The 27,555-nt window shown below is 50.0% G+C and overlaps 1 protein-coding gene across 1 annotated transcript in view; it reads right to left on the minus strand.

Annotated features, from left to right (window-relative positions):
- Nucleotides 1-27,555, minus strand: part of SNTG2 (syntrophin gamma 2) — a gene marked incomplete at its 3' end in the record, with an annotated part of 195,282 nt that overhangs the window by 79,524 nt on the left and 88,203 nt on the right. The window contains exons 3-7 of the mRNA XM_081254610.1: nucleotides 23,839-23,895; nucleotides 23,693-23,750; nucleotides 14,223-14,266; nucleotides 14,069-14,110; nucleotides 4,629-4,716 (exon numbers count right to left, since the gene is read on the minus strand). Of these exons, the coding sequence (XP_081110736.1) occupies nucleotides 4,629-4,716; nucleotides 14,069-14,110; nucleotides 14,223-14,266; nucleotides 23,693-23,750; nucleotides 23,839-23,895 (289 nt within the window). The remainder of the gene's footprint in view (nucleotides 1-4,628; nucleotides 4,717-14,068; nucleotides 14,111-14,222; nucleotides 14,267-23,692; nucleotides 23,751-23,838; nucleotides 23,896-27,555) is intronic.

The raw sequence follows: 27,555 nt of genomic DNA on the forward strand, positions 1-27,555 counted from the left end.
AATCAGGTAAGTTTGAGGAAAGTGATATTTATAAAAAGAGGAAGCAGCTCTGGACTGGGGAGGGAGCAGGGAGCTGCCGTTGGGCCTGGAACACGGGTCCTGGATGAACAGAGGGTCCGAGTCGAGTGTCTGTCTCGGGCAAGTCAGGGCCCTTCCCGAGCACAGTCCTCTTTTCAGGAAGTACAGGATGGAAAGGGATCTCTGTCCTGTCGCTCCAGCACCAGGCAGGTCCTGTCCCCACCCTTCCGCCACCGCTCAGCCCCCGCCCTGCCCTCCACTGCGGCCCTGGATGCGCCAGGTGAGGTGGGGCAGCACCAGCTGCCCCCAAGCCTCGCCCGAAAGACCAGCGCCCCAGGTGGACAGCAGGAGTGGCAGCGGGCCCTCAGTGCACATCGGCCCTGACCACGTGCCCAGGACCCCTCACGGGACACCAGACGGGCGCCAGTGCAGCAGGCAGAAGGAAGTCCGTGCCCCCTACGCGAGTAGGGAGCCCTCCTCCTGACCATGACGCACCAGCAAGACCGACTCGGTGGCCCCAGGTGCCGCCATGGACAGGTTCACCCGCTGCCCTCCTGACTCAGTCAGCAATTTCAGGGAGAAGCCAGTGACCCCGCATCTCCCATTATCAAAATGGGCGACGGGAAGGACCCCGATGGGATGTGTAGGGTCAGGGGCGCCCCGGCTGAAGCGGGTGCCAGCCTGATACACGGGCCCTTCATTTTCTTTTAGCTTGAAAAATTTCAAAGCTAGCGTTAGCCTTCAAAAGCCAACTACTCGGGGGATAAATCACATTAGGCAGAGGTTCCAAACTGGCAGGTGAAGCTCAGTCTGATCTGCAGATCGGTTTTGTCTGATCAAAGCCAAGACACTGCATTAAAAATCCAGATTTCTCACTTTCTTGGAAAATGACAAAAAACTTTACTGGGGTAAAGTTCCCAAATGAGAGTAAAGGGCTGGAGCCGAGGGGGTTCCACAGCAGGGACCCCGGGCCCACCTCGTCCTGTCCTGCCCAGTCTTCACCGTCAGGTCTGAGGGTCTGCGGCACACGTGTCACCAGCATCCGTGTCACTGAGGACGGAACTGAGAGCCTCGCGATGTCGCTGTGTTTACTACTTTGACACACAAGCTTCAGGTGTGGTTGTTATTTATTATCATCACCAGTTCACAGATGAGGAAAACTAGTGGGATATCGTGCAAGTTACTTCTGTGATCTCAGTTTTCTCCTTGAAAAGTCGTGAATGCGTTTATGGGCTCACCTTCAAAGCAGCTGGCACAGTTCAGGTAAAGCAGGTGCTCCATCAACCTAATTTCCCTTTAAACACTAGACAGGACAGCCAGAGCTTTCAACCTCTCAACAAAATCAGATAAATTCATGGGTCTTCATACTGATGCTTCCAGGCCACCTCCAATGTCGGCAAACAGCTTCAAGAGGGAGGCTGTGCTCTTTTACGTCCTTACGACCCCACCCGAATGTTTTCTGGCCAGAATATGAGCGTGGGCAGGATTCCGTCCACTCTCTCTGGGGTGCTGCGACACACTTGGCACCCTGACTGTGCAAATTCCCTGCTGTGAGAAGCAGAAGCATCTTGGAAATACAGTAAAGGAGACCCTTACTGACCCCTGAGCAAAACCAGGGCCTGTTACACGTCACCTGGGTGCTTGAGGAGGGGAAAGAAACACTGAGGCCGGCCCGGCAGCAGGACAAGTCGTAACAAGTAGGCAATGCTTCCCGCTTCCACACTCCTAAGGAAAGAAGCACGTGAAGCTGACGTGGAATCCGATGGATGCACTTCCGTGCACCCACTCCCACCCCCGTGTCCAGAGTGTCTGTGAGGCCCGACACGTCTGTAAAACACCCCATACCGCATCCCTGCAGGCGGAGAGATGGACTGAACAGCTCCAAGGAGGTTTGAGAACATGACAGCAACTTAACTCTGCTTGAACACTAGTTCTCACTGCATCTGACCACCTGGCTTCCTGCCCGTTTTCCTAACCCCCCACGCATCCTGCAACCAGCTCCCCACGCACAGAACTGCTTCTGGACCCAGAGTCTGCTCTGCCAGCAGCTCCACCTACTTCTTACGACCTCTTCCATCTGCAGCTCCTTCCTGATGGCACATGTGTTGTTTCCATAACTAGCTCATCAGTGACTTGGGAGCGAAATCAAAATATTTCTAATTTCCTTCATTCTCCAGATGCTCTCACTGGAGACACTAACTCTGCCAAGTCAACCCCAAGGTGGGGCTGAGCGAGCAAGCGAGTGAGTGGGTTGTAGCCTGACCGTCACTCATGCGCTCTAGGTTCCCATCAACTTACTGCTGGTGAATGAGCATCCTTTCATCTACATCCCCAAAGAGAGATCTGAACATTGTAATATTTGTTTCTGCTTATCACTACTTAAACCCGTTATTTTTTAAAAAATCAGTGTCAATAATTATTAATAATAAAAATAGTTAGTGTCAAAAAACAACTACTGGACAAGAATACAACACAAATAGTTTCAATGAGTATTTACAAAAACACGTAACCTAAAAAAGTGAGCCGTGATCTATAGCAGCTACACTGACCTCGTGCAGGGCTGGTGGGGTGTTAGATGGTGCAGCCGCCATGGAGGCAGCATGGCAGGTCCTCAACAATCCGACCCAGACTTGCGGTATGACACAGCACCTCCACTCGCAGGTGTGTGGCCGGGAGAGCTGAAAACACGTCCACATAGACCTATACATGAACGCTCACACCAGCATTGGCACAACGGTCCCCAGATGGAAACAAGCCACCTGCCCGTCAGCTGGTGAAGAGAGAAACAAAACGTGGTCTCTCCAAATAATGGAAATTATTCAGTTAAAAAAAGGAATGAAACACCTGCACACGGGGTACCATGTGGATGAATCTGGAAAACATGCCAAGTGAAGAAAGCTGACACGAAAGGCCACACACTGCACAGCCCCAGTTACGTGAAGCGTCCAGAACAGGCAAATCCACAGGGACACAAAGTGGATTCATGGTTTCCAGGGGCTGGGGGAGGGGATGATTGGTACAAAGTTCCTTTTTGGGGTGATGGAAATATCCTGGAATGGGACAGTGGTGATGGCTGCACGGCACAGTGAAAAATTAAAAACTGCCGAAGCATGCACCTTAAAATGGTGAATTTTATGTTATGTGAATTCTATTTCATAAAAAGTCTGAGTCTGAATTTATGCAAAATAATCAAAGTCGGCACTGACTGTCTCCAGAGGAGACCCCTCCCACCTCCTGTGCCCTCCCAGACACACCGTCAGGTGACGCCGCTTTCTACACACAGAGGTGCCCGCAGGAGAGATGTCTAGGCAGAGTTGTACACACGCCCCCCACGGCTACACGACGCTGTAAACTCACAGGTGCCAAACACCTGGGCCCCAGGCGAACGCTTGGGATTGGCTGTCCGTGGGCCTCTTACCCTATTCTGGAAGAATCACTGTGAAACCCCAGTAATCTCTTGTGCTGTGTATAGCATTTATTTCTCTTTGAACTTGTGGCCTGATTTCTCATGTTGGTCTTTTTAGAAGTCAGGACGGGTGATGAATCCTACTGATGTATTTTCATACCCATGGGGGGATCGTCAGTTTTTCTTAGATCAGTGAGCAGCATGGTTTCCAGGTTGAGGTCTGATGGGGACAAAAATCGAGCTGCTGAAACCGATTTGCTCGGTTACTCAGGAAGATGGATGGGGAGCAGGGCCAGAAGTTCAATGGCCCTTTTTGTGACCGTGGATTCAAAGGTGAGATCGGGTCTCAGCAGCTGCCGTGGCCCCAGAGAGCTGGGCCAGGCCCAGGGGCGGCAGCAGAGGCTCCGACAACAGGGGAACGATGGAAAAGAGAGAGAAGACTCCAGCCGTAAGGTCAGCCCAGAAGAGAGAAGCTGTTCCTTCATGTGAGAGAAAAAGCCGGAGAGAGAAGGGAAAAGAGAAGAGAGGGGCTGCCGCGGGGGGAGGGGGCCCCACTTCCCCGTGAGCCTGGACAGAGCTGAGCCGCCGGCAGAGCTGCAGCCCCTGGGCCCAACCTCAGCCCAGAGTCCCTCTGGTTCCAAGGTCAGCACCCAACAGAGGCCCTGCCGCCAAATCAAGGAAGGACAGTAACTTTATAAATTCCGTAAAGCCATCCTCCCGAATAGAATCAGTCATAATACCTGTTTTGATCCACTTCCCTGCTGGATCACATCAGGTATAATAGAGAATTACAAGCTCTGCAGGAAAACATGGGCGACGGTGACACGTCACAGTGCAGATTTACTGTTCTTTCCTCTTTTACATTAAACATTTCTCATGTCAACATAGATATCTTAAATACAGACTTCCTTCCTCTATGTGTGCATGTGTGTGTGTAGGTAAATACAGTCACAGTGAGGAGACCTGAGGAAGGCAACTTAGTTAATTCATTGACAAAGCGCCATCTGGGGACACCCTCTTTTAAAAGTCTGTGGACGGATTAAAGGGCAGGACGTCTTAGGAACATGCAATGCTGAGGCGCCCTCCGTGTCTTTCCTCTCTCAGAATGTGAGCTCAGGAAACGATCTACACTCCTGCCAGTGCCATATCGTTTGGATAAATAATGTGCTGCCTGACACCCTTGAACTTCTCCCCTCCCCCTTACCTAATGGGAGCTTCAGAAATGATGGCGCTTCCCTGAGGTACTCGACAGTGATGGTCACTTCATCGCCAGCATTTCTCAAAAGATGCACCTGTGAATGTGACAAAAGACAGCTACTTCACCATCACAAAGTGACCAGAACAGAAATAGAAATAAATCCCTACACGTCTCGTCTGTCTCCCGAGAATTCAGTGTTCACGATTACCTTCGAAACTCTGGAAGTCCTGCGAGCCTTACCCGCCGTAACAAAAGGATGGCTGTATGTCCCCAGGTACAGGACTCCGGCGCCTCAGCTACACACATGTTCACATGTCAGCAGAGGTCAGAGGCCAGGCTCCCTGCACACTCAACCCCCGCCATCCCGGAAACTCAGGTCACGTGAGAAACCCACGTGGCGCGCAAACTGACAAATTTCAGACGCTGGCAACACACGCCAGCTGGTTAACTGTGACACTGCAAACCGAAAATATGAGCTTCAAAATTTAAACGACATTTTAATTTTGGAGAAATCAACGGGCATCACTTCGCCCTTCTCGGCTGCAGTGTCACCGTCCCCACGGTTCAGGCCCTTCCCTTGTAGCCCAAACAGCTCATTCCTTTAGCTCTAGGGTCAGCTTTTAATGCTCAACCTTTGCCCCGTTTAAGCAAACGTGATTCAGACACATTAGCCAAAGCCCGGAGTAAGAAGCTGTACGTGTTCGCGCCCCCGGCGTCCCATTGGGAACGCGTGTGATGCTTCCACGCGGCCCCGGCCCTCCCCTGAACACACCCTTGCTGACGACCTGCTTCTGCCTGGAGAGCCACAGAAGGGCCTTTCCCGTCACCCCGGGGATGTTCTCCGTGTCCCCCGAGCCTGAGCTCCTCCCCTTTGCCTCGGCCCATGAAACCCGCCAAACGCCCCAGCCCGGGCCAGCCGACGTGAACGGGCGCCCCCGGCTCATCACGCACCCGTCTGTCCCCCTCTCCCCGAGGCCCTGCGTCCACAGCCTCCTGCGCCACGGGCGCTGGAGTGTCTCTTCCACGTATCAAATCTCGTGACCCTGAGGCCTTTTCTCCATTTCACGCCTCACCAGGCGGGCGCCCCGGGAACCCTGAGGCGGGCCTACCCCAGCGCCCCTTCCCGAAGCCCCCTCGTCTCCTGCTGGGTGGGTGCAGGTGCAGACATGGGATGAAACGCCCCAGGGGCTGTCTTCCTGAAGTCAGGGCTGCCGCCCACGGGAGGGAGAAGGGAAGGGCTCAAAGGCTCCCACCAAACCCAGCAACGCGGCCATGAGACGGACGCTCTGCTTGGACGACTCAACAGCTGAGGCCCAGCTAGGACCACCCTCCAGCCGGCCCGAGGCCCCAGAGACAATGGCCATCGCCTCAGCTCCTCCAGGCCGTCAAGGGCAACGGGGCCCACGCGCCTCCTCTTCCGAGGGCGACCCAGGGCGTCTCACAAAACTGTGGTGTCACTGTGCCCTCTCCTCCTGCATCGAAGGGACCCCGAGCTGCAGCGCCGTCCTCTTAGGATGTGGCTGCTGCAAGGGTGTGGGTCACATCTGAGTAAGGGACGGCCACCAAAGAACCTGCCTCGTCCTGGGGGCTCATGGAGCTTTAAATTTAAGACCAGGGTGTCACGTGGACAGCACGAGCCTGGGATGTGTGCCCCGCTCTGTGGTCAAGTTCTCCCGCTGCTTCTGTTATGCGGGTCTGCCCGCACGTGCCTGCGCACACGCACACACACACACACCCCTACCTCAATAAGTGAGCATATATTTAACGTTACAAGTCTTCCTGGAGATAAAATGGAGTTTAAAGCATTAAAATCTATCTAATAAAGGCTAATTAGCCCCCAGAAGACTTGCTCACATATTTACATGGCTCAGTCCTTCAGCGTTGTTCCTCAGGCCCTTGAAGAAACATCACTTTGGACAAGTTAATTTTATCCGGGAACAACAGTAAACCGTGAGGCAGGTGCACCTTTGATGAAACAGTGGGCTTAACTTCAATGTATTATAATTTTTCAAATCCCAAGTGTCTACTCTGCCTTGATGCTTCCAAACTTTGAAATGCTTGGACAAGGAAAAGGTTTTACTTCATCACCAGTTTCTTTTTTTTCAATTTAGTTCAAAGTATGTATGTGTTGTCTGAGAAAATATTTTGACTACTGACCATTAATGCCTCCGAATTCAACGAATGACCTCAAAGCTATGTCTACCCCTCAGACCACGACCTTCGGACTGACGGGTGTCGGGAGGGAGCCTGACTCCACGCTCGGCTCTGGATGGCGGGGCCCCCACTCTGCCTCAGAGCGACACAGACTTGCTTTTGCATCTATTTAAGACCAGCAATTCCGGCATCTTCCCGCCTGCGTCCCCGTCACCGGGCACGTCTGCTCTGCTCTGACAAAGTAGGTGCAGGTTCCTATTTCCCACCTCTGACTCACCTGCTGGGCCGCCAAGTTTTACCGGTGAGTCAGACATATTTCTTTTTTAGGAATGATTCAACTCTCATATGAATCTTCCCCAAGCTTTTAAAATGCCGCTCGAGCCACTTAAACTGCTGGGTCTCAGGTAAACTACTTGGGCTGCCACAACAAAAAAGCCACAGGCTGCGGCTTGGATGACAGACACTCTCTGCCACAGTTCTAAGGCAGAGCCCGCAGTCAGGGTGCCGGCCGGGTCAGGGCTCTGGTGAGGGCCTTCATCCTAGCTGCAGACGGCCACCTTCTCACTGTGTTCTCACAGGGCACAGAGCGAGCTCTGGTGTCCTCCCCTAGCATCCCACGGATGCTAATCCTACTGGACAGGGCCCCACCCTCATGACCTCATCTCCCTGGATTCTCCTCCAAAAGGCTCCTCCTCCTGACATCATCACCCGGGGGTTACTGCTCCAACCTGTGAATCTGGGGCACAGACACTCGGTCCAGGACAGGGGCTGGCAGCCTTGCGGCCTCAGAGGAGTTTCTCCAGGGAGTCTCCGAAGTTGTCTCACCCGGGACGCCTTCCAAGGAGTGAAGAAATCATCCCATATGGTTATGTCTGAGGAGCCAGTGCAGCTTTAAAATGTTGTAACTGAAATATGATGACTGGATATTTTAGAACAGGAAGTAACAAACAGATACACGATGAAAGCGTGGGTGTCTTTCACATGCCAGAGCCCTGGATGGACACCTCAGACACATGGCTACTGGTGTATCTTGCGTGTCCTTCCAGAAATCATCTATGCATTTGCAAGAATGCCTTCTCTCTTGAGGGCGTTTTGGTGACATCTAGCAGAATTCACAATCTGTGTGCCTTTTGGCCCCGGGCCCACACGTGTAGGTACAGGACCATGTGGGAACAAAGAGGCACACACAGGAAAGCACACTACACCACGTGTGCTGTCTGTCCTCTTCTTGGCCCTGTTTTCACGTCAGTGGAACCATGTCCACTAGCCGAATCACTCTCTTTGCCTAAACTCAAATCTGCAGTTCACCCCTGTCCGCACGCAGACCTGTCCTGCTCCTTCACACGGGTGGTGGGCTGCACTTCACGGATGTCCAGTGACTAATCCCCCTCCACCCTCCACCCGCGTGTCTCTGCTGAGAGGGTCACAACCCCCTGCATCACTAGCCCCACTGCACCTTCACTAATATTTCTAGAATTCTTTTCAGAGCTTCTCTGTCCTGTATTATTACAAGAGCAAACTTGGGATAAACTTTCGGTATCTTGAATGTCTCTTTTACTTGTCCTCTACGTTTTGTGATTCTTTAAAAATGTGCACCTTCATCTTTATTATTTCCTTCTTTACCCTTGTGGGTCATTCTGTTGCTCTTTCTTCAAACTTCTGAGGTAAAAAAGGGCTCTTTTTTGTTTACCTCCTTGCTTTCTAATGAACATACTTAAAAACTGTTAATCTTCCCCCTAAACATTACTTAGTTGTTTCCCATAATTTCTATATGAAGTGTTTCAACATTGTTCGTGTCTGTATTTTTTCCTTCAGCATTTCTTTTTACACAAGTATAACTATTTTTATAGTTTCCAGATATGTAGAAAAGTTTTAAAAGCAGTTTTCATTTTGCTTAGAGGACATAACCTATATTATTCTTATTCTTGGCTTCCTCTGTGGCCTGAACAATTGCTGTGAATGTTCCACATGCTCTCGAGAGAATGTGGGTTTTATGTGGGACAAATATGCACAGGCTCACACCTCCTCACACACACTCACATACAAACACATAAGCTCACACACACTCAAATACATAGGATCACACACTCACATAAAAATACATAGGCTCACACACACTCACACACAAACACATAGGCTTCCACACACACACACAAACACATAGGCTCACACACACTCACATACAAATACCTAGGCTCACACACACACTCACATACGAATACAGAGGCTTACACACACACACACTCACACACACACAAACACATAGGCTCACACACACTCACATACAAATACATAGGCTCACACACACACTCACATACGAATACAGAGGCTTCCACACACACACTCACACACACACACACACACACACACTTGCACCCGCCGGCCCGCCAGCCCCTTGGCGGTCATCTGCGGGGTTGGGTCCCCCCCCGACCCTCCCACTAACACCGCCACTGTCGACGTCAGGACCGCTGCCTCCACGCCCCGCGCCAAGCCCCGATGCCCACGCCTGCCCTTCTCACCTCCAGCTCCACGGACGTATTCTTTGGCTCCACCAAGACCTACCGCCTGCCGGTAACTTCCGCCGTCCCGGCCCTCATGGTGCCGATGCCCTCAGCACCGCCTTATTCCACTAAATCCCCAGATCTGTCCCCAGAGCCTTGGCGGCACACGCGCTTTCAGCCCCGTCTGAGTGTCCTTCTACCTGACAGTGACCCAGAGACCCCTGGGCTGGTCCACTCTGCACTCACGGACAAGTTCCTGGGAACAGGCCTTTTGACGTGGGCCCTGAGGCTCATCAAGCCTCCCCCGCCTGCCCATCTGCATCCAGGACCTTCTCTGCAGATGTACAGGGGCCCAGCCATCATCCTGAACACACCCTCTGCCCCCAGCGGCAGGTGGCAGTGCCTGTGGTGAGAACCCAGGGATCCTCCCAGCTGCTTGGCGTGGTGAACCGCATGCAGCTCGGTGTTTTCTCAACAGTATTTTGCCTCTTTGCCATATGAATTCTCAAATGCTTCATTTGTAGAACCAGGACACTTTAAACATTGAGGCTGGTTTGCTGTAAGTAATTTCGGCGTCTGTACTTACAGCCACAGTGAGCAGGAAGGTCTCCTGAGACAAAGCACAGCAGTTCATGGAGCTGAGGCCCCCCGCAGCCAGCATCAACCCCACTCACAACCCCGAGCGCCACGGGGAGGTGAGCTGCCTAGTGTCTGACGGCCGAGGTGCCCGTCCTGCTGGCTGGCAAGGGAGCTCAAGGGACTCACTCATGTGCGGTTCTGGAGAGAACTGCTTCAGGCGAGTGAGCGACCTCACCCCCTCATCAAAGGACCCGTGAACTCTCTCGCCTGGACTGTACCCTCCACACCCTTCCAGTCCTGGAGGACTGCCGCCCTGGTCTGAGAGCAGGAGCGAGTCCTTCCAGGAGTCGGGAAACACCTTTTACTACAATGACAACCATGGCTCCAGATGCGTTCTCCTTCCCAGAACAAATAGAACACGTTCCTGGTACCTGAGTTACAACTACAGACACAGCCAAAGCTTCACTTTCCTGGAGGTTCTGGCTGTCAGCAAACGCCAGCAGAAGCAGCAGCAATAGTGGACCCTGACTCTCCTGCATCCAGGCCAGGCCAGTCATCCGTCTTTCTGTCATCCCGCCCCCAGCATCTCACCAGCCCTCGCGGCCCCCGGCTGGTCAGCTGCATCATGACATTGTGTGTATTCAACTTGAGGGGACATAAGGCAACACCCTAGAGAGTCTGTGAAGACGCAGGAGTGCCAGAGCAGGAAGTGGCCCAAGAGACAGACGGGGGCTAGGCCTGTCACCTGTGACATGAGAACGAGCTGCCACAGGAGCGCCCCTGCCACCAAGACGGAAGGCCCGCTGGTGGTTGGCTTGGATCCCGATGGGGGCGTGGCCCACAGCTGGACACGCTGCTCTTCCCACGCACCCCACGGTCATCATGCTACTGACGCGGAGATGGCTCTGCACTATATCCACGCTGCCCCAGGCAGGCGCCCTGCTACCCGGGCCCGCCGCCCAAAGACCTCAGGCGCCGGAAGTGTCCGTGGCAGATGGGATTCTAGGTAGTGTCTGGAGGAGGCTAGTGGGATAATCACACACATACCTTTGTGTTTGCTCTCCTCGTGGAAAAGCTCCTACCTGGTTACTGGGCTCAGGTAGGGTCTGGATGCTCGACTGTGGTCAATGCTACAACACAGAGTCCCGTGCGTCAGAGTTTGAGTGTCCTCTGCCTCCCAAGGCCATAGGGGCTGGACACATGCATCTCTGCTACCAAGGTCAGCAGTTTATACAAGGCCGACCTGGACCGGGCCCCAGGGGAGGATGTGAGCACGTGAACAAGAGCCAGACTCCCCTGCCCCCGGTGCTACTGCACCAACGACGCCCCACAAAGCACACCGGTGGCTTTACTGGGAGTTTAGATTCCCATTCCAACAACTGTGAACCCTGCTAATTTCGAGGCCCGGGAATTAGGGAGCAGTGATGCTGAACCAAAGCTATCCACTGAAACCTCTGCGGGTGTCAGGTGATTCTCGTGCACATCGGGGTTGAGAATCATGTCTCTGAACAATTTTCCAACTCGTGCACGAGAAAACACTGTTGGTCGGTTATCTCTATCTCTATTTTTCTATCCATCCACCCACCCACCCATGTTCTATCAGCTACCTGTCTGTCTGTCTGTCTACCTGTCTATCTACCTACCTTCTATCCATCCATCTTCCCTCTACCTAACCTACTTAGTCCAGCCTTTCCATAGCACTTATGTTCCTTCCAACAAGATGGAACGCTGCCTTAACCTCCTGTGTTCGGGACAGTTTCTCATATGAGCAGAGACTGAGTGAAGGTGACCATCGCCCAAGGAGGGCAGATGTGAGGAGGTGGGGGGCCGGGAGTAAGTCGGCTGCCGCGGGGAAGAGGAAGCCCGAACAGCCCAGGGACCGAGAGCGGAGGCTCATCCTCGAGGGCAGAGGCCTTGCTGACACCTGGTGGATGCTCAGGGTAAGGAGGGTCCACACGTACTTGCCGAAAGACCTGGAGAAACAGGCGACCGGCCTCAGCTCCCTCAGGACACCTTCTAGCTGCGAGTTGCTGAGTGACGGCCCACGAGATGCTGTGAGCGGGGGTTCTGGGGGTGTGACGGCCTGGCTGCTGCTTGGAACAGCAGACCTGGAAGGTTCCATTTCTACCATTTTTTAAACACGAGTGAAGACTTTATTTCTAAGCGTTCTCGAGTTCAAAATCACCAGAACTCAGAATCTGTCCTGAGATCTTAGTGATAACCAAGCTGCTGGGCATGAATAAAATGTGTATAAAAAGGACTCATTTCAACTTGAAAAGGAGGCCTCATAAAACAAGTCTGTGAAGTGTTATCAGTTAGGGCAGTTTTTAATCAATGGTTTTCATGGGACTTAAAACCCTGGCCTGCCATTCTGGACTAGAAATTAATTTAACATTTGAGATTTTAAAAAGAAATTCTGAGCATGTTGCATAAAAATGAAGTTCTGTAATGTTTCTCGTTCTGAGACCCTTCAGGACGGAGTGCTGACCCTGCTCTGACTCTCACTGGACATCGGTCTGGGTTCTGCTGTGGGGACCCTGCTTCCAGGTCTCCTGCCATACGTGTGGGCCTGGGGGTCCCTCAGGGGGACCAGCTGCCCCCACACCACCTCCCGCCAGGCATCACTAACCTCTGCACACAGGTGACACTGAGTGATTTTCCAAACATCATTTTTCCTTCCTCTCTGAATAGTGAGATGTCTCAGAATTTGCCCAATAAAATTATGGAAAGTTTACTCTCTGCTACGTTGGCTACGATATGTATGAGGACACACGGTGTATTAAAAAGGGGGAAATAAACACATTTTCTTTGCCCAAAAGCAGTACAAATTTTCCAAAGCAGGAGAAAATATACAGGATGAGGCTCATTTTGTAGATCTTTTGTGTGGAGCAGAACTGACTTTTTGTTGTTGTTGTTGTTTTTTTGCTTGCGGTATGTGGGCCTCGCGTTGTTGTGGCCTCTCCCGTTGCGGAGCACAGGCTCCGGACGCGCAGGCTCAGCGGCCATGGCTCACGGGCCCAGCCGCTCCGCGGCATGTGGGATCCTCCCGGACCGGGGCACGAACCCGTTTCCCCTGCATCGGCAGGCGGACTCTCAACCACTGCGCCACCAGGGAAGCCCAGAACTGACTTTTTTTCTTTTAGGATTAAGTGAATCTAGAATTTGCTCTGAAAAATGAGTTTCACAGTGTGCAACTGTGATTTATGAGGTCTTTTACAAATTTAATATTTTTATGAAGTTCATAAGTCTGAAAAGCTGAGATTGTATGTCATTAGCAGTGCTCCAATCATGGCTTGTGTGTCACATAAGACTGTAGACTTGTAATTTGATAATTTGGTCCAAAAAGTATATTTGTATCAGTCAAGTATTGGAATAACTCCATTTATAAGCTTTACACATCGTTTACTTAAGTGAAAAGTCTTTCTTTTCAGATGAATGCTTTTCACTTTCCCTGGGCTGGGATAAAGTTACCTAGGTGTACACTGTCTCTTTTTGAATTACTATGTATTTTCTTACCTTAAGAAAGAAAACTTTTGCAGAGATTGAAAAATAACCCAAATGTTAAGTTTAGGAAGTAAATAGATGAGAGCACATCATCCATTTGAACCTAAACCTAAAACTACAAGTCCCTTGAGGCCAAGAAACAGGTCATCCCGCCTGCGAATCTTTCCTCTGTGCCTGGAGCAAGTTAAAATAATTCTTCACCTAGTTAACGACCTACTAATATGCCGTGTTGGAGCCTGACCTGACCTTGGGCAAGGTTCATGTCTGGAAAGGGGCGTTGGGGCAGAGCCTGTGACCCCCATGTCCACAGGCCAGCATCCCAGACACACACCAGAGGCGAGCGTCCTGAGACGTCTTCCAAGGCGACAAGCACACAAAGCCAGAGGGAGCCGGTGCGCAGACCCTCACAGGCTCCACTCCGGTCACCTGGGCGGGGTCCCCACTCCCTGAATTTTAACCCTCCCATCTTTAAAATAGCAGCCACCAAATCTATCTTTTACAGCATCAGAGAGGACCCATGACGTGTGGATTGTGAAGGGACGTGGCACAGAGGCCCCTTCGAAACACAACTTCCTAAACTTTCTAAGCTTTTCTGAAGCTCTGTGTCTATGAATATACTCCGTGAAATGAACTTTCAGAGAAAAAAATAATGAGAATGAGAGGCTATCTAATAAAAAGAACAAAAACCATAAAATATCATACACTTACCACTTCTTCGTGGGTTGCATTTTCTACATTAATGCCATTAACCTGAAAAGATGACAAATTAAGAATTTTAAGGATAATAATTGATGAGTCTTAATTCAACACTAACATGAACTAACATGCAACAGAGCCAAGGACTGAAGTTTAAAATACTGACCTGGAGGAGGGCGTCCCCTACGAATAACATCCCTGTCTGGTGGGCTGCAGGGTCGCAAAAGGGGCAACAGTGTTAAGAGAGATTCAGAGACATCGTGCTCCTCCTGGCAGTGGTTTAGGGTTAGAGTTTGCAGCAATTGGCATTGTGTGTGTGCAGGTGTGAGTGTGAGTCTGCACACACGTGTGCATTGGGAGTGTGGGTATGTGCGCGCACACGTGTGCATGTGTAGTATGTGTGCACACACGTGTGTGTGCGCGCACACGTGTGCATGTGTAGTATGTGTGTGCACATGTGCGTGGATGTGTGTGCATGCAGGAATCTCTGTGGGTGAACATGTGCATATGTGTGTGCACATGCTCGCATGTGTGACATGTGAGCACGTGAGCACGTGTGTGTCTCTGTGTGTGTGCGTGTGCACGTGTGTACACAATGTGGGTAAATGCCAACAGCACAGCCCCAGCAACCCCCTCGCCCAGCCAGTGAAGCTAAACATTCAGCTAATTTTAAGCACATTAAGAGAGTTACTTTGTAAACGCAGAGCCTTGTTCAATGAGAAGCACAAATGTCACTTCCTCCTAATGAAGGATTTCATTACATGTGTGGAAAGTCTGATCCCCATTTTTCACTAAGTCGACACAGACAATAAAATAGGAATCCCAGAAGCCACTCAGCATTTTCCCCTTTCTCGGTAACACATTTACATAGACTGCTTTAATGAAAGAAAATGTGCCCAGAATATTAAAGGAAAAAGGAAAGAAAACCTTTGTATTGTAAAGTTTGAGTATAATCTCCACAACATTATTCCACTTCACTTTTCTATTTTCATAGGGGCAGAAAGATAACTCCTTTCAATAATAAGACTGAATGAATTCGCACCAAACGTAAAGCATTTTGCAGTGTAAACCCTGACAGCTGTTTTTCCTCTTTTGTCACGCAAATGCCTGACCTCAGCACTGCTCCCCTCAACGAGTGCCAACCACACAGCAGACGGAGCCAGGGCCCCGGCCCCTGAGCCGCAGTGAGGCCCCTGCACTTTAGAGACCTTGGTTGACTTCAGTAACTGACCATTTGGCCCCTTGTTTTTCCTCTTCCTGTGCTTTAAATTCCCACCTTTATGTTTAAATTCACCAATAAAGAGTGATCCCGGGAAACCCTAGACCCCGGCCTCGACCCCAGTGAAAGCAGGACCCCGGGCCTCTCACTCTCTGCTGGCAGCCTCCTTCTTTCTGTGTGACCCAGGGGTGCTGTGTGATTTCCAGGTCCTGTCAGCAACGAACCTTTATTTTTTCAGTCCCCTCATGGCTACTGCTGAAGGCATCGTATGACCATAAGAGCCACAAGGGCTGGTCCAGCCACAGCACGGGTTAGAGACAGGCTGAGACCTGTAGAAAACACATTTTCACAGGTATTTTTGCCTTCCTCTAGACTTGTTTTAATTTATAAGGTCTTTGGTTAAATATTCGAAACCAAATAATAAGTTATTAACACTGGAATTCTTTAAATTTCAGGTAAATATTTAATGTCAATTGTTAATATTAGTTCTAGTCATTAACTAGTATTAAATTTTGTTGAAAATAAAGTACAGTCTTTATATTAATGAATTTAATGGTATGGTTTTAGGTAACTAATAAAGTTCTCATTTACACTGAGCCTTTGCCCAGAAAACCTCCGTCACCCATTAGGTGAGATTTACACTCCCTCTAGCTCCACAGGGGGGCCCTTTCAGAATCTCCCCCATCTCTGCCTCTATCTCTCTCTGTCTCTGTCTATCTCTTGGCCTCTGCCTCTCTCTGCCTCTGTCTCTGTGTCTTTCTCTCTCTGCCTCTGTCTCTCTCTACCTCTGTCTCTATCTCTCTCTGTCTCTGCCTCTGTCTGTGTCTCTCTGCCTCTGTCTGTCTCTATCTCTCTCTGCCTGTCTCTCTGTCTCTTTCTGTCTCTGTCTCTCTGTCTTCTCTGTCTCTCTGCCTCTGTCACTCTGTCTCTCTCTGTCTCTGCCTCTGTCTCTCTCTGTCTCTTGTCTGTCTCTCTGTCGTTAAAGCAAAGCTAATTAAAAAGACTTCCCAGTTAAATCTTTGAAATGTTTTCTCTTTGTTGGACACTTTTAGTTCTAAAGAAACAAATTAAAAAGTGGTAAAGTGGATGATAAAATAAAACCACGGAAATTTGATTTTAATTTAAAATTTTAATTACTGTTCCTAAATAAACTCTTTGGTGAGATGAAGCTAGGTTCGGAGATTTCAGCTGGAAAACGGCTCTAGTTTATTTCTGTGGTAATCCTGCCATTACATCAGGATGTAAGATGGAAATACAGCGTCATGTATTTTAACCCACATAAACATTCAAACATGCAAACTAGCTACAATGAGATGTTTTCTATTTGTTATATTTGCCTTTTCAAGTCAAATTAATCGCTATTACTATAGTGTTATGTGAGACTGTGTAAATTTAATCATTGTTTGCAATACAATTGTGTTATAACGGAAACTGTTCTTTTTGCAAATTAATTAGTCTTTGTAAAATTCAGACGCTTGTTAAATATTCATTCACATAAACTTCTGGGTAGTATTAGAAAACGAGAACACTTCTTAAACAGTCTCATGTGCACTGAACACCTGGATTAATAATGACTAAAACCCTCTTCATCATCCTTTACAAGCACTGAGTCCTTTATGCCCCAGAACGGGCCACGTGTGGACACTGTCACCACCAAGCGGGCCATGGGAAGAGAGACGGGGCTGACCCCACCCTGGGGAGACCTCCGAGGGGCCAGCCGCTTACTCTGCCTCAGAAGCAGACTCGGGGGCACAGGATTCATTTCCACATTCTGCTCTGGTTCAATCCCTAGACCTCTGCAACCTTCCGTTGCCCCTGCACAGGGAGATAATCCTATCACCTCACTGGACAGTGGGGATTAAATGTTGGTCCATGGAAGTGCTAACAAGGTTTCTCTTCCCATCTTACAGGGGCCCTGGGAGGTTACGTGTTATTGATAATGGGGGGAGTTAAATTCTTTAAGTAACTCAAGATATTTCAGCCATTTCAAAGCATCTTGTAAATTAAAATTAAAAAGTACTGGGGCGGGCTTCCCTGGTGGCACAGTGGTTGAGAGTCCGCCTGCCGATGCAGGGGACACGCGTTCATGCCCTGGTCTGGGAGGATCCCACATGCCGCGGAGCAACTGGGCCCGTGAGCCACACTACTGAGCCTGCGCGTCTGGAGCCTGTGCTCCGCAACAAGAGAGGCCGCGATAGTGAGAGGCCTGTGCACCACGATGAAGAGTGGCCCCCGCTCGCCACACTAGAGAAAGCCCTCGCACAGGAGCAAAGACCCAACACAGCAAAAATGAATAAAAAATAAATTAATATCAGATGCAGGCTTGTGACATCCTCTGTCACATAGGGGAGGACGAAAGTCAGGCACCAGCAGATAAGCAAAGCTTTAAAAAAAAAAAAAAAGAAAAAGTACTTCCATCTTCCAGGATGGCCCTCAACTGTGGAAGCTGACACAGTGGATGGTGTTAGGAGGATTCAAGGAGCAAAGACAAAGTGGGTCCAGGACAGAAGGACTTGTATGGAGAGCCTCTCAGACACCTTCTGTAGCCATAGCAACTGGATTCTTTGCTGCCAACCTGCCTCCCTCTGATCTTAACATCAAGTGATCCTTCAACAGTAAGAACATGCTGGCAGCCTGGCAGCCAAATTCTCTGCTGCATTTCGCTCTTAGCAATCAGCTACCGAAGATGAAGGCTCTTCCCACGTGGAATTTAAATTAAACCTGCAACATTTAATGTGCATCCTTCCAAGATTCTGATATATCTAGTATGTCTTGTCCAGGTTCCAACATTCCTCATTCAGCTACAAAGTCAATTTTTATTGTCTGTTCCAAGTTCTACTTACTTTGATAGCTTTCAAAGCACATTTTTCATTGATTCATTAACAATGAAGGAGAAAGAATGCTGAAATATTCTTCACTCAAGGAGCTGCACTTCCATCTGGATCCAGGGTGTGGGAAGGGTCTCCTTTCACCCTATAGCCAGCTCCTGTGGCAAAAGGAGCAGATTCTGGTTTGTTCTAGGAAGCAGGGTCAGGAAAGCCTGACCTAAAAATTCCAAATCTGGCTCCACAATCTCTTCCTGAGGTGAAAGGACTTTCTCTCTACTTCTACACAAATTCAGTCAGATTCAGGCTACACCGTCTAAAACAGGACTCTGTTAAATATTAACAGAGTCTAGAAAGAAGTTAGCAACTATTGGTGAGACACACTGGCCCGAATATTTGCGTCAGATCTTACGTTTCCAAAGCCATGTCCTTTGCAGCACAAAAATGAGATGGGGCAACAGCAGGCCCTGCTGCTGGGGTCAGGGGCTGCAGTTAACACGGACAGAGGCAAAGGCCCGCTGTCTGAACCCCCGACACCAGTGGGACAGGCAGCAAGACGGTCGCATTCTCTGAAAAGGTCGCCCGGGCTCTGCAACCTCTGCTTCCCTAAGCCTGGACCACACATTTGGACTATGCAGTGGGGAGGGGTGCTAAGTGGCCTCAGAATTAACACAGATGAGGGGCTGACGTGTAGACGGAGGAGAGGGAACCAGAGGGATGCAAGGATCAAGGGGAAGATAAAGGTTTCCACTGAATTCAGCAAAATCAAATTAATGAAATGTCATAGATGTGAAAAGAAGTTAATCACAAATCTTGTATAACGGCGGCATTTCACGGCTGTAAGACACCAAATACAGGTGAATATTCTAGAGAAAAATAAAAAGTGGGTGTCTCAGGGGACCTCACACCCCAGGAAGCTCCGACCTCACCCTGAAATTGGCTCAGTAAGTGTGAGGAGTCCCGTTTCGACGGATCTTGTGGCTTCAAAAGGCGGAGGGTCCCCTGCACTCAGGTTCCCCCCTCCGGCCCTGTGCCGGTCGGGGTGAGCGTGCAGCTCCTAGGCATGGGCTTGGTCCCCTCACCCTGGGGTGATACCTGTGTTTGGACGATAGTAACGGTCATTCTGTGCAAACGTGCAGCGTCTTCACAAGGGACACAGCCGCCCCATTTCCATCCACACTCAGCTGTCACAGAAATGTCCTCTATGATCCCACCATCCAGCTGCAGGTAACGATGACTGCTCCACATAAAAAAGGCTAAAGGATCCTAATTCTTTTTACCCTCCTAATGGGACAAACTTCCCCCCTCCCTACTTTTTAGTTCAGTTTTCTGGATATATTCTAATTGTCCCATCTGTCTCCTGAATACAAGCACCGAACCTGTCACAGGGTGCAGCCTGCCCATCCAAATCCTTACTGAAACATTATGATGGTAACTGAATTAAACCTCGGCTGTGAACGGATTTTACTAGTACGTAATGTGATGACATGGTATGGAGGAAGAACTGAGTTCAGAGACAGAAAAATCTGGTTTATAACTAAGCCTCCCTTTCCTGGCAGAGTGAGACTGGGCGAACCACCGTTTCTCTGTTCCCTGACCTACGAGTGTGAACAGCCAGCCACACCTGCCTTGTCCAGTCATGAAGACCCGATGAAAACACAAAGAATTTGAAAAAGAATAGATGCATGTATATGTGCAACTGAATCACTTTGTTGTACACCTGAAACTAACACAACATAGTTAATCAACTATACTCCAATATAAAATAAAAGTTAAAAAAAAAGAAAATGAAAGTCACACAAGCATTATTTCAATGTAAGAAATTGCTGTTAAGATGACAATTTCTAACTCTAAGCCTCTTTGTCATCCATGTTTCTCTTCATCGTTTATTTGTTGTATACAGTTTGTTTTGGGTTTCTACGTTTTTGCAGTATTAGAAATAATATATTTAAATTTCATTCAATTGTAGAAAATCTCCTCATTCTTGCTTATTTTTATAAAGTACAAAGTGGTAATTACTAACAGCAAGCCGCTGTGACCAACGATTAAAAGGAGGATTGGAGAACGGCCCAACACTGCTTTTGCTTTCCAGAAACATAAAATGTTATTAAGAAGATGTGTGTCTAACTCAAGGTACCTCACACCTATGTGTGTGCACGTGTACGTGTGCATGTGTGTGTGTGCCCGTCGTGTACTTATCACAGAGCACGCATGCAGCCTCGCAGGTGAGGTCGGGTGTGCGGGAAGCAGAGCTCCCTGTGGGCACGAAGGCGGGGGATAGGAGGGGCACCGGGGTGCCAGGCCTCACACGGGGGCAGGGCTCATGTCTGGGTTTGCAGAATCACCAGTAACACAGAGAAGGGCTCAGATGTCCAGCCTGAGCACTTAACATGTAAGCAGCAGAGGGTCAGGGGAGACTTCTGGGCAAGGGGACGGAAGAGCCACACAGAAGAATTAAGTTCAAAGAATGTGGACAGAGGCCATAAGCCTGCGTTCTTAGGATGGGCACCACAATCACACAAAACCTAGGCAGTGACCTTTCTAGACTGGCATTAAATCCTATGGCCCCTGGTGGTTCTAGGGTTTTAATAGCATTCCTGGTGACTGGCCCTGCTGGGTACATGGGCAGGACACCCTGGTGGACAAGGACGTCTGTCCCTGGAGCAGCTGGGCCTGGGCAGGTGCGCTCAGCACCTTGCAGGAGCGGGACTGCAGGTGTGTAGGGTGCACCCCTGAGAACTGACAGGTCCAGCAGCTGAGCCGGACCTCACACAGAACCCAGGACTGCCAGCAACAAGTTCTGCACCCCTTGGAATCCTCCAGAAACAGCAGGACCCCGGACCACCAGCAGGGCCTGGACGGGCAGAGCCTTTGGTCAGAGCCCGGCCAGGGGCCGAGCTCTCACGGGGATAAGACGAGACCATCACCTGCTTCTCCAGCAGAGTCTCTGGGTGGACGGTCACAAGGCCATCTGAGAGCCTCTGTGATGCCTGAGGACCCAGGAACGACATCCGGCTCCCCGGCCAAGATGGGGAGCCTCCCTGCCCTCAGCGAGGAGGACCCCACGACCTGACCCAAACATGACCCTGCAATGAGGAGTGTGAAGCCACAACTGGGCAAAGGGCCTCACTGGGCTTTTCCTTCAAGACTCCAAGGCCAGTTCTCTGCTGGTGCCCTAACTCACCCGGGACTCTGGAACGTATTCTCCTAGCAGCAGCCCGAGTGTTTTTTTAACGTAAGACCTATCTTATGACCCTGCTTTGGGACGTCCTCAAACGACCCCTCTACCTCCTTAAGAAAATCCAAGTCCTGCCCCAGGACCGCGAGGCCCGAGGACCTGCTGCAGCTCCCCCCACCCCGAATCTCACGCCCCTCCCTCGCCTCCCACCTCAGTCACCCCTGCCCCGCTGGCTTTCCTGTTTCTGAGCGAGCACGCCCCTCCCTGCACCGAGCTGTCACCCTTCCTCCCTTCCGGGGCCAGGATGCCGTGTCGGGGCCTGCTCACCCCTTACTCTGGGTGATTCAAATATTTGCTTGAATGTCGCCCACAGAGAGACTCCCACCGAGCGCCCTATAAAACCGCGATGTTCTATCCATCACTCCGCACCCCAACACTGATTAATTTTCCTCATAGCAGCTGGTATTGTCTGAACGCGTACTATGATCTGTTCATTTACCGCCTGTTTTCTCCCACGGGACACGGGTGGGAGAAAACGGGCAGCGTTCGCCCTGAATGCCCAGACCAGAGTTTAATCTCCGCACGGTGGCTGCCGAAGGCGGCCAGGTCCGTCTGTGGATGAATGACTGAATAAAGGGGTTACACTCTGCTCTGCTCTAACGGTCCACGGCCGCCTGATTCCTAGACGCAACGCCAGGTGGACAGCAGGCCGCCGACCTCGCTGGTCCCCACGGTGAGCGCTGGAGGCAAACTCTCCACCTCTGGACTGTTCTCCTGGGACGACTGGGCATCTGCCCTCCTCGGGGTGGGGGGGAGCGAAGCAGGGTGCTGCCCCCGCAGGAGCAGTAGGGACCCCAGTTCCCGTCCCCTCCCCTGAGCGCTTCGCCTCCCAGGAGAAACCCTGACACCTGGGTTGCTGGCTGGGGTGATGGTTGTCAGGTTACCAGTGCCGTGCGCCCCGCCTCCCTCCCGTGTGTGGCCAGCTTCCCGGAGCCCAGGCTCCCACACACCACGGTCCCTCCTGACACCGACGTGCGCGGCAGCTCAGCCAAGGGGCTCCCTGCCTGTAAGACACACGTCCTGAGCCAGATCCTGAACATACGAACTAAGTTACACCAAGCCCGGGTCCCTGAAAGCTCACAGTTCACTGAGCATTTAACGCAAGAGTTTCGGGTGTAGAAGAAGCCCACAGTGAAGAAAGGAAGACATCAGTGGGAAACACCTTAACTCTGGCCGCAGCGGATGGAGAGGACCCCAGAGGGAGGGGGAGGGCCTGCTGGCCAGCCTGGCCCCAGGAAGGACATGGTGATGGAGACAAGGGGCCAGGAGACGCAGGGGGAGATGGGGACCTGGTCTGGGGACTCGCTGGGTCTGAGCTGCTCGAGATGCGACCCAGACGATGCAGAGCAGAATCTCCGTTTCAGAAGAGAGAGTCGTATCCGCACGACTGGACTCTGCTGAGGGGGCCGGGAGCCCAGTGTGCCCCCAGCCCATGGAGAAGGCGCAGCCTGTCACCTGTCACCGTGTGCGGCCTCCTTGGCCTGTTCACACCTCTACAGAGAAGGTAGATGCTCTTCCTGAACTGAGCATGAAATTCTTTTCTGATTTTAATCTTATTCCCTTTCTTTTCTGAAACTTATATTCATATCCACAGATTTAAAACTTTACTTATAAAAAAGAACTCAGGATGCTCACAAGGATTATAGGAGCAGAAGCGGATTCGAGCAACCCTTCCTTCAAGTGTTAATCAGCCAGCCAGGTGGTTATGGACTCGCAGAAATGATTAAACACTCAGAGTTCAGTGACGAATTGATTCATTCTCCCCGTAGACCCTCACTCTAAACGCAGGGACCTCTGAGCTCCTGCAAGCTTTTCGATTCCACAACTGCAGTGCTTGATTGTACAACTGTTGCACTTGGTTTGTACAACTTTCCACTTGCCCATTACAAGAAGGAATCCCGTCCCCACTCTCACTTCTACACACACTGATCTGCTCCCAAAGCCATTGGTTCACTGTGTCAGCGATTAACGAGCTACCGTCAGCACCGCGGAGGCCTCTCGCTCACGGCTGTGATGCCATTTTACACCAGAAACCTCATCACCACCGCATGTGCACACTGCATCCCCCCAGTGCTTTGTCTTTCCTGAGAAACCAGAGCTCAAACCACTGCCGTGTCCGTGTCTCCTGGGGATGACTTGACACCACGCTGCGAGTCCGTATCTCTCTTAAGGGCTCACGGGATCAGGGGAAATGAAAAAGGGCGGCATGGCACCAGGGATGGGAGAGCGGACAGCTACAAAGCAAGCTGGCAGGCAGATAACCGAGCAACACACGCAGCCGCTATCTTCTCATTTAAGGTCGTGCACTGTCTTCCAAAGTGCTGCCATGCTCACGGTCACTCAGAGGCTTTTACCTGCGTGGTCTTTGAATATCTTCGATATGACGACCGGGACCCCGTGCTCCATGCCGCCCTGCAAGACAGGAAGCAGGAGCGCGGTTAAGATCAGCGCGGGAACCTTCATGGACAAGCGTGTCGAGGAAAATCCAGTGCATTCATACCTTTATGCTCAGGCCCAAGCCGCCCACGGGCTGTCTGCGAAGCGTAACAGTTCTGTGCTTTAAAAAATTCAGAAAACAAACCCAGTTTAGGTTAAAATGCACAATCAGAAAGTGAATGCAAAATGTATACATAACTTCTTAATTAAAACTTTAGTGACTATACTTCCAAAGGGATGTTGCTTAACTACTACACCACTTTAAGTCTCCAACCTGCAGTATTACACGGAAACAAAGATACTGATAAAAACAGACCCTATTAGGTGCATTCTTTACACAAAATTCCTGTAAAGCTGGGGTCGTCTTACCCCCATTTTGTCTGAGGAATTGAGGCCCCCGAGGGAAATACCGGCCCTGGTTCCCCAGGTAACAGATGGTGAGACTGCAGAGCACGCGCTCAGCTCTGTTTCTCAAACCTGTCTTTCCACTAATCCCAAAGCGGGCTCCCTTTGCACCACACTTCTCTGTACAGTTCAGTCGTTTTTAGTCCACTTGTTAAGAAATCAATGTTAACTCATGAACGATCGATTATCTCACGTCCCGACCTTGCTTAAAGGTGTCGCTGCTGATGAAAAGCCAAGATCCACGCTGCCCCTGTGGGCTGATGGGCTGATCAGGGTCTCCATCTCTTATATGCTCAATCATGTAATGTATTTTATTTTGGTCTCAACTGACTATTTGTTAGTTGTGAGGCTGAGGGCGTGAATAGGGCGGCCTGGGGTTAGATGAAGGGGTGTAGAAAGTGTGTTTACCTCCAAAAGGTACTATCGGAAGAAAACAGGGACATGCGTTGCTGTGATTATTAAGGGAAAGCATAAGCGCTTTTAGACCCAATGACTCTAAAGCCTGTGTGTTTGCAAAGCAACAGCAGAGGGCGAGTCAGGGGTCCGGGAAGAGCCGGGGGTCCTCCCCGAGCCTGGGGCCTGCTCACCGCCAGTGAGAAGAGACGCGGAAACTGTAGAGCCACTTGTAATCTTATTACAAATTTTTATTTGTATTGCTTTATTTATATTTATCATATTATTTTTATTTATTATTTTAGTATTTAAAATCCACTTGTAATTTTATTCTCAGGAGTGGATACATTATAAGCTTAAAGTAAAGAAACCAAAAATTAGAGCAAATAAAACTATTTTAAAGTGTATACGGGGAACACATTTTATAATTCTGAGCTCTTCCGCACATGTAACTTTTTGAACTGGTGAAATGCTTATATAATCATACACGGAAAAAGAGCTATAATTCGGGACTTTTGCATTGGAAGAATCGTTTTGCCTTTTCCCTGGTCCTGGGCTGGACTCCCAGGTGACACTCGTGTGACAGGGACGCCATGTGACATCGAGACCACGTTCCAGGAATACTCCTGTCATCTACACAGAGGCAAAGCACAGCCGACACGGTGGGCAGAGGGGGGCCTCTGGGTCCAGCTGTGCCCAAAGTGGGGACAGGGAAGTCCCACGTGTGATGCAGTCACACCGATGCTTCCAAGGGAAACTTCCTGAGCATCAGAAGATGAGAAAGTTGGATTAGCTAAGAGATTAACCAGGAATCCCTACGGCATTTCTCAAAACATTCGATAATGGTTTTCATTTTAGCCATTAATATAAGCATTTGAACCTCACTGAGAGTAAATACTGGTGAAAATATCTTTTGAGAAGGAGTAAGTTGGTTTCTGCCTCAACTGACCTCACCAAAAAAATGACCTTTCAAATCCATCATTTTATTCATGTATCGATCTTGGGAAGACAATCTAAAGGAAATGTCAAGAAATGGTCAACTGTGGCAAAGTGTGTTAATGCACACCAAAAATCTGTTCTAATGTGCCTAACTGGTCAGGAAAGGAAATTATGCCATAAAGCTCTTTAGTGTGTGTTTAAGAGAGCTCAAAGAGCCTACCGCTGCTTATTCCGGCCAAGCCAGAGCACTGCTTATTCAAATACTTGCTCTGTGCAACCTGCTGAGATGTTCTTTCCAAGCACATGTGGTGCTGGCATCTAAAGCTCGGCAAAGCTGAGTTTCTGCACGCTTCTGAGTTTCCTACACAGGAAGTTGCTGTGAACCGGACTGTGTGCCCCACATCCCTATACTGAAGCCCTACCCCTCTGCTGACTGTACTTGGAGATCGGGTCTTTCAGAGGCTTAACCTAAGGTTAAATGAGGCACGGAGGGGCTGGTCTTACAGGACTGGGGCCGGTACAGGAAGAGCAAGAGCCCCCCGAGCCCTCTCTACACACACAAAGGACATGGCAAGAGGACAGACGTCTGGAAGAGGGCGTCCAGAAACCTGGCCGGAGCCTGGCCGGCACCTTGACCTTGGGCTTCTGGCCTCCAGATGGTGAGAAAAAGAAGCGTCTGCTGTTCAAGCTCCACGCCCCCCCCCCCACCTCGTCTACCCCCTCGTCTGCGGTATGTTGTCAGGGTGGCCTGAATTGACAAGACAGAGGCCAAGCAAGAGAATTGTGGGAAGGAATGTTGCAAACCATCGAGTTTCATAAAAACACCGGGATGTTGAGTCTCTTCTATGAAAAGTTGTTCTTCCTTATCTTTTAAAACCCCCTCATTCAAGCATCACAGATTCTAACATTTTAAAGTCGGGAGGAGAGGCTCAGCTAATCCACGCTCTCCTCAATGAAGATTCCATAACTATCGATACTAAGGCTCTAAAAGAGTTGGACATTATCACATACAAGCACCTTATTTTTCAAAACACCATTTGTAAAAATTAGTGGATGGTGAAAACTAAATAGGAAACAAAAGTTCTGCAGCTTTTAATTGAAACTTTTACACCACAGCCCAGACAAAGGCACTCTTCCTTCTGTGTCCTGACGTTCAAGACCTCACAGCCAAGGCAGAGCTGATCCTTTTGACTTGAGGTCCTGCGTAGAATGCTCCATCGTGGTTCTGTCAGCGATCCAGACAGAACTCATGTTATCAAAGGCATCTTCTAATTAAACCAAGCAGTCATTCTTCAGTTAGTTTACTCAGTACACACTCTGCAGGGTCAACTGCCCAAAAGATCAGGAGCCAGATATGACCCAACTAGAGGCTCAGTTCTAAGAGGAAACAGTGTGGGAGGGGCCTCCTCTCCCTTCAGATGCGTCTTCCCTGTAATCCGGGCTCTTCCGCCAGTCCAAGGGTCCAGCGCACAACCAGACTCACTGATGAAACTTCTGGAGGATGAACTGTGGAACCTAAGGTAACTATCCAACCAATTCTCTTCAGTTCAGTCCCGCTCTTCTTTCTTCACAAACATAAGTAAGGTCCTTCAGCAAATATTCTTCTGCACTTTATCATTTAATCCCCAGCTATGTTTGATGGTCATTCACATCTGCATCCTGGAGCTGCCATCACTGTAGCAAGACTCCGCTACGCCCACGTTATCTGCTGACTGTAAACAATTTGAGACAATTCTTACCTATTATAAGAGAAAGTGACTTGGGGACACTGAAAGCTGGATTTCCTACTCTGTCTTGTTCTAAAATACTGATCTTCAGGTACTGCTGCAGCATATGTACGATCTGGCCACACGTTTTTACTCAGGCATTTAAAGTGTGGACTTAACGCTAAATTCAAATTTGTTACAGCTGTTAACAGATGTTCAGATTTGAATGTTGCCGTCTCCAGAAAGATGGGTTTCAGGCAGTTGTTAAAATAAAAGTTGCCTTTGCGGGGCTGTGCCAGCAGGCCCGATACCCTCTCCCCGGCCTGGGCTTTCTTCAC

The sequence above is a fragment of the Mesoplodon bidens genome (genome assembly GCF_964165515.1).
Source record: "Mesoplodon bidens genome assembly, chromosome: 14".
Classification (NCBI taxonomy): Eukaryota; Metazoa; Chordata; class Mammalia; order Artiodactyla; family Ziphiidae; genus Mesoplodon; species Mesoplodon bidens.